Source organism: Pygoscelis adeliae, unplaced genomic scaffold (assembly GCF_000699105.1).
Source record: "Pygoscelis adeliae isolate BGI_AS28 unplaced genomic scaffold, ASM69910v1 Scaffold183, whole genome shotgun sequence".
Classification (NCBI taxonomy): domain Eukaryota; kingdom Metazoa; phylum Chordata; class Aves; order Sphenisciformes; family Spheniscidae; genus Pygoscelis; species Pygoscelis adeliae.
This window is the reverse complement of record NW_008824536.1, coordinates 2,485,012-2,496,037: the sequence shown is the minus strand read 5'-3', so window position 1 is coordinate 2,496,037 and position 11,026 is coordinate 2,485,012. Positions and strand designations below refer to the sequence as shown.

The 11,026-nt window shown below is 40.1% G+C and overlaps 1 protein-coding gene across 1 annotated transcript in view; it reads left to right on the top strand.

The window, feature by feature from the left end:
* Positions 1 to 1,063: 1,063 nt before the first annotated feature.
* Positions 1,064 to 11,026, top strand: part of IQGAP1 (IQ motif containing GTPase activating protein 1) — a 71,894-nt gene continuing 61,931 nt past the window's right edge. Inside the window, exon 1 of the mRNA XM_009321591.1 lies at positions 1,064 to 1,158. Within this exon, the coding sequence (XP_009319866.1) occupies positions 1,094 to 1,158 (65 nt within the window). The 5' untranslated portion in view covers positions 1,064 to 1,093. The remainder of the gene's footprint in view (positions 1,159 to 11,026) is intronic.

The following is an 11,026-nucleotide window of genomic DNA, read 5'->3' as shown; positions in this document are numbered from 1 at the left end:
CGCGGGGCCGGGGCGGGCAGGGGGGCGGCAGCAGGTGGAGCGCTGGAGGGAGGGTTGTGTGCTCGACACTCGGTTTAGAGCAAGACGGAAGGGTTGAGCTGGGGAGTCGGGAGGGGAAGGAATCTTTCCTTACTGGTAGGCGTTACCCTGTGGTTTGGGACGGTTTTCGGCTCTTGTAACTTTGGGTGGGGTTGGAGTAATCGAAAGATGCTTTTGCGGTACTGCAAACTGGTTTCTGGAGACCCTTTGCAGTTTGAACCAAGATCTTGTTTGATCCCAAGTGCTGTAGTTGATACCTCGTCACTTGCGTGTATTTGTTGAGGGCATTTTAGGTGTAAGCTAACCTTTGATTAATAATGGTATGAGACGTTTCCTATAAAACCTAAAAAGTTGTGGGTTGGTTTTTTTTTGACATGAGAGCATGGGTGAGGTATTTAGCTGTAAGAGTGGAAAGAGCGGGCTTTATCGCTGAGGCTTTAAACACACAGAATCTGGAAGATTTAGGCACATGCTCCTATGTAAGTCCTCAGCTTGATCCGAAGATGACACGCAGGTTGTGGATCTGAACGATTCCCTTCTAGATACGGGTTGTGAGTAGCATTTCCATCTTTTTTAGAGATGGACTCCAAAGATACAGAAGGGATCATGTGATGTGAATATATATTGTTGTCCTTCCTTAATCTTTGACTACCAAAATCGGAGGATAGATGGAGGGATGCTGATGTGCTTTTGAGGAAGCGAAAGGCAACACTAGAAGAAAATAGGAAAACGAAGGACTGTTTCTAGGAAATTGGAAGATGGAAAAAGTTGGATCACAGTCAAATTGAGAAATCAGAAAGAGTGAAGATGGCAAGTTTATGTGACCAGGAAGGAAGGATAAGGAAACAGGGTCTCTTCTGTTGCTTGTAAAGAACAGATGTATTTGGTTCTTCATTTTTCTGAACCAGATAAAACCTGTGATGAGTTTCTGTGGGAAAGGTTGGATGTGATTTTTGGTGTGCCTGTTCAGTTACATTCAGTCTTCAACCACCTGAGAATGTGTTTTTGACTATTTGCAGCTGTCTTGGATAATGAGAGATTAACGGCAGAGGAAATGGATGAAAGACGACGCCAGAATGTAGCCTATGAATACCTTTGTCATCTGGAGGAAGCAAAGAGGTAAGAATAAGTGGTTTTGAAACGGCTGGTGCTTTAAAAGAAGTTGTGATATTTGGTAAGGGGAATAATTTGGATGCAGCTTACCTCTTGTCTGTTTCTTAGTGGCTATATAGATTCATTTTAAAAAAGAAACAAACAAAAAAACCCAAATAAAAAAAAAAAAACAGAAAACAACTGACCCCTTGTGTGCTTATCTAACATGTTTGTAAAGACTTCTTGTGACAAGGACTCCGTAGCTCTAGTGCTCCAGTATTCCTAGCACTGGATGTTATCTAACTTGTATATGTCTTGGTGCAATATTACCTCACTACTTATCAATGGATACAAAGAACAGGTTATTCTCTTCCTCTTGACTATGACCTTTTACAAATTTAAATTGTAACAGTGTATTTCCCTTGCACTTATCTTCTGTTAGGCTGAAAACCCAATTCTTGCATATTTCTCTGTGGGTCCTATTTAATAGATCTGTAGTACTTTTTCCTGGATTGTTCTGACTTCTCTCCTCTCACTCCAGGTCTTTCTGGAAGTGCACTGCCAAAACAGAGAAAAGTTTTCCAACAGGGGCATTAACATGCATCCTTATAAGAGCACAAGGATTATTTTGTGTACCCTGACAGATACGCTAGTATTGTACATTATGGCATGGGGTGATGTAGTAGAGTGTTGCTGAGTTCCCACCCTTTTCTTTGAAGGTGTGCTGCTGAAATTTGTTCCTCATCCTGTGTTTGTACCGTCTATCATGTTTTCCTGAGTGTGTTACCTTTCACTTGATTCTGCCGAATTTGATTTTTCTTGATCTTTGTTTAATATGTTGAAATAGTTTTGATCTTATTCCTGTCCTCCAGCATGTGTGTAGTTTTGTGTCATCTCCATGTTTAATAAGCATGCTGTATTTCTTCATTCAGACAATTAATGAAAGTACAATCAGAATGCAGTAGATGCTATATATCTGCTATTAAAGGAAAAAGAACCAATATTAAAAGTGAATGCATGAAGTCTTACTGTTGGTATTTTTTAAATCTTTTTGCAAACATTCAATCCTATACGCTGTACGTGGAGAATAGGAATGAGACAGACCAGTTTGTCTGCTGCTTCCCTTCATGGCAGTCGGGTCTTCTAGTGCCTTTGTATAAATTGATTTTTTTACTTGAAATTTAAAGTGGTTTTTTTGAAGCTGAGATTGAGACCAAAGACAGGTTTTCAAGAACAAGATTAAAGAAAAAGAGGTGAGGTAATGTTTGTATTGGTGGCTCCCCCTGCCCCCAACACTTTTGAAAGTAAGGCTAGAGTTTCAGTCCGCATTTTGTAATTAGTCAGGAAATGGATTGTGAGCATTTTGTAATTAGTCAGGAAATGGATTGTGAGCTTAGACTTTCCGTGTTCCCACAAAGATCTAGGCAAACTAGCCAATGTATATGCCACAGAAAATAACTTCTGGAGCAGTAGAGAAGTACGGAGCATGCATAAAAACATGTTCTAAATAGTCAACAGCATGTTTTGTCATGGCTCACTGAATGCTTCAGTCTGCCTTTGTCCTTCAAAAGATGATATGGATTAAGAGCCAGAAAACTTTCTCTTCCACTGGCTGGGTGATGAATTTTGGATAAATCTGTGTAAGTCTTCCCTAGCAAGACAGGCGTGTTCCGCTGTGGTGATTTTACTGGGGAGGAAATGCTGAGTTTGTGCAAGTTCGCTGCTGGCAGAGTATAAAGAAGGACTTCGTTCCAGGGTTTTAATAGTTTACGCTGCCTTACCAAGAATGTATAGTATATTTTTGAAGGGGCAGGGAGCGCTCAATTTATGCTAAAGTCTTTTAGATGCTTCATAAGAATTGTCACTACTATAGATTCACAGAGGCTACTTAGTTACTAGCAGATAAAAATTTTCTGTCCATACAGATTTGGATGAGGTTTGAAGTGGTGAGAAAGACCTGACTATATGTCAAAATAACTCCTTCCCTTTGAATCCAAAATCTTTAGGATCAAATGCTGGGTGACAGGGAGAGATGAGTTGCACTCTGGTCACTACCCGTGCTTGAAGGAGCCCCAGATCCATCACTTGTGGACTCTTCCTGTCATTGGCCTCAGAGTAAACGCTTTCCAAGGTGCTTGTTCTCTGTTCAATTCCATGTCCAGATTTGCAAAAAAAAATTCAGGCAAAAATACCTAACACAGCAAGTGTTAATATTTTCATTAAGCTCTTGCTTAATCATGGGGACTTACACTTCAGATAAATAATTTTTTAAGTTTCTTGGCCATCTTATCTCTGCTTCTGAGTATTGCCTTGGTATTGATGAGGCTGAGCAGCTGGGCATTTGATTTTGCCGCACCTTGTCAGACACAAGACGTTTTCACTGTTTTGTCTCAGGACGAGCCTTCAGATCTTTGAAATAATGCCTGCTGGTTGCCAGTATGATTTGTGAAGAATGAAGGAATAGCTGTGTTGCTCAAAATGCAAGTAGTGGTGTTACAGCCTTCCTCGTATCCACCTTGGCCGTCAGAGCACTTACTTGTTAAGCGGAAGATCTGCTTGCAGAGCTTCAAATACCTTTTTCCAACCCTCAAACCATGTTTGCTGAGTGGCCTACAGGCTGTTCATGCATATGTGAGTGGGAATTCCTGACTCCTATAGCTGAAGCCATACCACTTTGCATAAGAGTTAAAGATTAAATGACCAGAAGGAGGGGAGCAGACTCCTTAGTTTAATAATTAAGATACACAAGTGAGAGCAGAAAGGCTCGAGTTCATAGTCTAGTCCCAAGAATTTTTTTTTTCCTCACTGAGCAGTCTTTTTGTAAATTGTCCTTTGAATTTTTTTTATTACTACTAGTACAGCCTAAAAGAGGGTCTTGGCTGCATTGTTGGAAAGGAGTTTGTTTAACAAGAACAACTAAATCAGAACTGTAAGAGATCATTATGTTTTAAATTAATGTCCTTGGTCTGAGATTTTCTGTATTTGACTTCTTTGCCAGTAGCGTAGCTGAGACATAAGGTGTGAATTAGATACTGTAGCATTTTGCTTGTGCTACTGATTACAGTGCCTCAGAGCTATGGGTATGGATAGGAGGGTTTATAATCTTTCTTCATAGTGAGAGATTTTCAGATTGGAAGTTATATCTGTAAGGAGAAGAGGAGGACCTAATAGCAGAGGAAGGTATCTGGTGTGCCCTGTGTCACACTCTCAGAAGCTGAAAAGGTGAACGTCGTAAAGTTGATGGTGGCTGAGGCAGGGTGAAGAACAATTCTTAGCCGCCCCCCTCCTCCCCCCTGTAATCGTATTATCATATTGCATTATAATAGCACATTCAGACACTGTAGTTTATATTCAGTTTTTCTGTAATGTAGAAGCACCTAAAATGATGTGAATAATATCATGCTGATTTGCATTGCATCAGCCTTGTCAGTGGCTTGCTATCCCTTCAACCAAGCAACAAATACAGAATCCAGAAGCAGAAGTGATTTTTTTTTTTAATGTTAAACAAAGAAGGTAAGATGAAAATTGGCTAGCACCTAATTTCATACTGAAATGAAAAATCCAGAAAAGTCTGGATTTCTGAACTGTCTAATGTAACAGCACGTGTGCAGTAGCTTTGAGTAGTTCATGAAGTTGTTTGGAGCACCTGTCTGCTAAGGAGCATGCATCAGAGGCATTATCAGAGGAATATCAATAACTTGTACTTGTTTAACAGTATTGCAGCCTGTTTTGTTTTTTCTTGAACTGTCACTGTTGTTCTGTTGTTATTTAGCAGTTTTTGACTTCAGCTACTAATGTGCAACAGTCTTGTGAAACGGGCATTATTCTTGCTAGTTGGAGGAAAGGAGGCAGAGCGTGCAACTAAGTTGCTTAAGATCGTGAAAGACGTTTAAATGAAAATTGGAGCTAAAATGAAGATTGAACAGAGGGATTCCTGTACTATGCTTGGACCAGATAACTCTTTCTTGAATAAAAATGGCTTTATGAATAAGTGTTGTTTAATACTTCAAATCTGGTGTTTTGTGTTTTGGTTGGGAGGTGTTTTGTTTTGTTTTGTTTTTCTGTCTCCAAATCACAGTACAAATACAGAAAAGCTGTGGCGGTGCAGGTAAAACTGTAAGAAGTACTCTGTTCTGTTGTGACATGGCAGCTTGTGCTCACAGAAGGGTAAGGGTATACTTACCTGTAATAGAAGCAACCCGAGAGAACTTTTTTGTGGTCCTCATCTAGAAGTCGGACTGGTGCACTATAATATTCTTCATGTGTGTTGTGTTGTGTGATAGCCTTTTTTCCTATGTGGGTTACTTGTTGGGGTATTGTGGCATTTTCGTGATGAAATTAGCACTTATCAATTTGGCAAAGGCTTTATCAAGCTTTGTCTTTCACTGTGGAATATTCAGTTCTCCAAGTTGGAAACTAGAATGTCCATTGGCTGTCTTGTTTCCTTTTGTGGCTTGCTGGGTGATGGTACCATGCTTTTCCCCTGGCATAGTAGGAAATATTTTCATTCTGGGTTGTACCCTAGCATGGTGTAAGCATTTTGGTGCCCAGATTATGTGGCTTCCAATAACTGTGTAACTTCCATCGTGCCCGAGCAGTGTGTTTCTTCTTGCATGCATCAGGATGGAATCTGACGATATGGTGGTTTGGTTTTTTTTTTTCCTTGAGGTTTCTTGTAGAAGACGTTCCCTACTGAGCAAGAAAAGGATGCTGCTTGGTCTTTATTGCTGATTTAATCTGTTCAGGATTGAAGTGTACTGTCTGTGATCTTGTGGTAATCCCCTTCTTTCTGACAGATTGGAAGACAGCTTAGTGTAAACTGGTAATACCACTGAGAGAAATTAATACTTTGTGCCTGTGTGGTAAAGTCTGAAGGATCTTTCCCATTGATTGCTTTTCTGTAAGAATTACTTTCCCCTCTCCCTCATGCATGTTCTCTCTCTTTAAAGCGGGGAGCAATTTTTTTGACTGGGATGACTTGTCTGTGTCTTTAAGCAAAAAATAAATCTAAATTGTTTGCCAGGTGACCCAGTTAAATTTTTCCTAGAAGAAATCTAATGTTTAAAGAAAAAATCTGGTCTTCACCTTTTTGGGTTTCTCACTTTTAGTTTGAAAGTGTTTGGATGGATATAATTGTCTCTTGGAATTTGTCATAGTCATTCAGGATCTGCTTCGACAGGTTTCTTCGGAGGTGTAGGGTGCCCAGGAGAATCAAGAGGAAGAATTATAGAGGATACCACTTTCTGGACAGATTGAACACATCTAGAATTAGTGCTAGATGGGAAGCTCTATAAAGTTTACTCTGTGAGTAGCTTTGTGCAGCTGGTTCATCAGTGTCTGTAAAGGTGTAGATATCAGTTGTTGAAGGAGCTCTTGTTTGAAGATAAAATATTTAAGATGGTACACTACAGCTTAAATCTGCTTGTGAAGGAAATGTGATAGTTGCTCTTTGACAAGGAATTAGTCTCAAGAGGCTTCTTTATTGCAAATCAGAGATTTTTCAGAAAGGTGAAAAATTTGGTTCCATTCTCTTACTAACCTGAACTTGGAAAAATTGAGGTAGTTTAGTTAAAATGTGTTTTATGAGCTTCTGCTAAAGAACAGGGCTGCAATACAGAGCTAGGTACCAGTAAGGTAGTTTGAGAAAAGCAGGATTAGGCTTTCTCACTTACTTTTGTACAATTCTCAGTGTGCCTCAGATAAGCAAGTCGTGTGCAGAATATCTTATTTAAATCCTGCTTAAATTAATCTGCAAATTGGATACAGGCAAGTTTCCCATGGGTTTTGAAGCTGTAGAGTTAGCGCACTACCTCTTGGAGGATTCTGAGGATGAAGTGGTAATAGCAGTCTCTGGAGTACAGCCTAGAGTGCCACAGTCCTGGCGGTGTGAACCAGAGCTGCAGCTGAAGAATTTCAGGGGTTTTTTTTTGCTTTGTTTTATTGTAAATCTCAGGACAGCAAGAATTGTAATGTCACTCTGGAGTCCCTCAAATAAAAAGAAAGGTGAGGATTGTTTTGGGTTTATCTCTGAGCTTATTCTTTTTTCTTTCTTTTCCTCCCCCCCCCCCCTTAGGCAAACCTGACTCAGCTACAGTTTAGTGTCCTTCACTGATTTATGAGCAATTAATTGTATTACCTCAGAAGCATAGGAAATTATTGCAACTTTGCAAATAACAGAAAAAGAAAAGATAATGCAGTGGATCTTAAATGGTTCACAGACTAGCTATGAAATATATTCTGTAGTTATGATATGTGAAAGCTATTTTGCTTTATGCAGGTCAGCATGCATCTATATTTAATCCATCAGATCATAATGGTCCCCTCTTTAATAATTGCTGGTCAGTATTGCATGCTGGAAAAGGCCTAAAGATGGAGTTAGTTATGTTTAGAAAACATCTGCAGTAATTTAGTCAGTAGCCTGTAATGTAGAACTTAAGAAAGTGTTCCTCTTATTGATGAGGTCTTCAGACTTAGGGAGGCAATCTGAGACTTCTGAATGATGTCTGTCTGGCTTGCCCATGTTTTATTTCAAATGTATAACTCCTTTTTGGAGATCTTTTGTTTTTATTTTCCAACTTTAGAATGAGGCCTTTTTTTTTTTCTTTTTTTTTTAAGCCATTTGTAATATTGAAGTATGATTGGATTTTTATAGTTGCAGAGTCAAGAGAGAAATAAGCTCATTCATAAATTGATGTATTTGTAGATAAATTTGCGTGTGAGGAGTCCTGATACCTTCATGTATAATCCAAGTCACAAAATTACAGGAGCTGGCATTTGGCCAAAAATGACTTTCATGATTCTCACCAAAAGGGACCCCTCTAGATCAGTTGAGTGGGTCAGGAGGTCACTAATTGAAATAGCAGAACTCACTTGTCTGTGGCATAAACAGGGTTCTCCTCTTTTTATTCCAGGCTAATCAAGTCGTCTGTTTTTTGTTGGTTTTTTTTACTTCCTTGTGTTTCCATTTTATTCTCACTTGTAAATTGGGTCAGGTACTGTTTTTTGGGTTGGTTGTTGGTTTTTGTGTGTGTGTGTGTGGCTTTGGGGGTTTTCTTGTTTTCTGCTTCTGTCGGATATGATGCAAGTCCCATGTTAGATTGTAAGCCATGAGTATTCATAGATAATATTTTATTATCAATAGTGGTAAGTTGAAGTAGCTGCTGTTTAGCTCTCACCACTTCATCTGGGGCTTCCTATCAGCTCCTGTTTGGACTTGAGAAGATATTTCTCTGCAGTTCCTGTACTGTTTCATTGATGACCTCATGCAGCTGGCAGGGAGTGGCTGTCTGGACTGGAAGCGTCTTGGAATGCACATTCAGAACTATTTTTCTGAGAAGTGGGTGGAGAGAGGTGGGGGGAGGACAGTGGTGGAGTACCACCATCTTTGCCTCTGAATACTTTTTTTATGACTCACTGGAAATAGTAATGAAAGGCAGGCCAGGAGGAGAGAAACAGCTGTTTGCACAGAATTCAATTCAGAGACCAGGGTTTTGCTGTTTGGACGGCGGTTTGTGAAGGACTATTGTGTGTAATGCAAGAAGAGAGCAGCCCAAAATAACCAAAGCGAGTAACTGTCACGTAACAGTTCTTGACTATCGGGTATTGTGGAGTGCTTTTTATAACCCTTATTTGTAAGAAATCAACTTAGTTTTGAGGTATGATAACTTTAGTGATGCTATACCTTCCCAGCATTTAAGCCTATTTAGTTTCTAATGGTAAGCGATCAAGGCAATTAGCTTTGGCAACAGAATGGTTGAATGTGCCTTGAAAAAGATTTTTGCATATGTGATAATTAAGTTCCTCAGACTATGCGCTTGGTACTCCTCTGAAAGCTCTTCAGGACTAATCTTTTCGGCAAACATGTCAAATGTGATAGGATCCCCGTTGGCAAGAGCAGCTAAGCTCATTTTTACCAGTTGTTGGCAGTGTTTGCAATGGAGCAAAGAGGAACCCCATATTTACTTTTACGGGGGGGGGAAGGATTTCAATGCCAGAATATTAATGTGGTCTTTGGTTCAGCTGCATGTTGCCAGGGAGGGTACATCAATCATTGGGAAAAATCTGGCATATGTTACTTGCTAATGCTTTGCTTTTTGGTATCTTTGAACTGAAAATGTCTGTGTGGATAATGAGAATGTTCTGGGACCTTTTAGCTGTGGGCAGCATTTGTTTTCCTAGCTCTTCATTTGAGAGGCCGTGTCTTTTCCTGCACAAACTGTACTGAAACTCATTTAAATTTCTACTTACTTTTCTAGAAGCGAACACTCCTGATGTGATAAATTTATTTTACTTTGTTGTTGTTACCTCCCTGAGAGATCTTTCATCTTGGGTGATTCCTTGATTTATTCAGAGTTGGTAGAATGAGTTATTTTAGAGAGAAGGTTTTGTTAGGGATTTTTGCATGGCTGTCTAATGCCCTTACTCAGGTGAACTGGACGAAGAGCTGAGGCTGTCTGCAAGTTTTCTCTTTTGATCCTCTGTGAGAATGTGTGCCAAGTCTGCGGTCGTAACTGAACTAACAATGTTTGAGATGCATATGTAGAGGCAATGATCTGCTGGAGTATGAGAGCCCTCTTCTTTCAGTAAGTATGATTTGTCCAAAAAATGCCATACCTGTGGTGTTGGCAATACTGAGCAGTGCAAAAGCCTTTAAGCCGTAGCTTCGTACATTCTTTCAGATGGCTTGTGCAGACACTGTTGGGGAAAAAAAAAATGTGTTGCCCTTTCACTCTGGCCACTTTTTCCTCTGCTGTGATGCTGCTGTGGCCATGCATGTTTTCCTTGGCACACCTGTAGGGAATTGCAATAGAAGGGCTAAATGGATGCGAATGGAAGCATCTAGATGTAGAGGCACCACATGCAACAGGGAAAGGGCTGTTGGAATGACCTGTGTTTAAAAATGCCCGGATTAGCAGCTAGTCATCAAGACCCCAGCATGTTTGTGTTCAGTTTCCTGAGACACCCTTTGGAGTCGGAGCACAGTGAACAAATCCTGATGAGTCATGGAGGTGGCACAGGACAGAGATAGTCATCACTGTCAGCTACAAAAGGGTATGAAAAGGTCTATCTGTAACCTGTAAAATCTGCATGTGGTTGCCAACTGAGGAAGAGCCCAGGAGATGTGAGGAGAACTTGACAACTGGCGTCCCTCGCCCCCCATGTCAGGGCACAGATCCTGGACATCCTAATACTTGTTGGGCCAGGTGTAATGGACAGCTTGAACATCCTTCTTCTGGTTGCCAGATTGCTGGACAGACTTCTTGGGCACCAAATGCTTTCTGGTGCTTGTGAGTATGAGATTGAGTGAAACCTGTTTTGTTTTCAGTTTTTATGTCAAATACAATCAGCTTCCCCCTTCTATAAGGTCTGGTGTATTTTGCTACGTTGTTGGTACAAGGGTGTAACTGCATTTTCTACTCATCTGCCACCTTACAGGTTCAATATACACTGGCTTTAAACCTAAGTTGAATGCAAGAGCTTTTTCTTTTCTGGGGCAGGGGACAAAGATTTACATGTCTATTTCAGCTTGTTAGATTTCTCAAAACTATTTGAGTTGAAATTGAAATTAAGAATGCTGCTTTTGATAGAGAACTAGAGAAGAGAATTGTAAACCAGTGGACAGTCAAAATGTGCTTTAGGAAACAGATCTTGCTCAATAGAATATTTCAAATTACAATTCTGATTGTTTTGTGGTAATTACTGGTGTAATTTTAATAGTTGTATAGGTATGTGACTTAATATGTCACACTGGTTTGAGCAAAGCCCTTTGTGTTTACAGGTGTGATTTCAGATTTACCTGCTTTGGAGGACTTTAAGGGGCTGATCTTGAACACTGTATCCCTTGATGATGATCTTGTTTCCCAGGATGTCGATTGTTACACCACTGCAGAAGCCA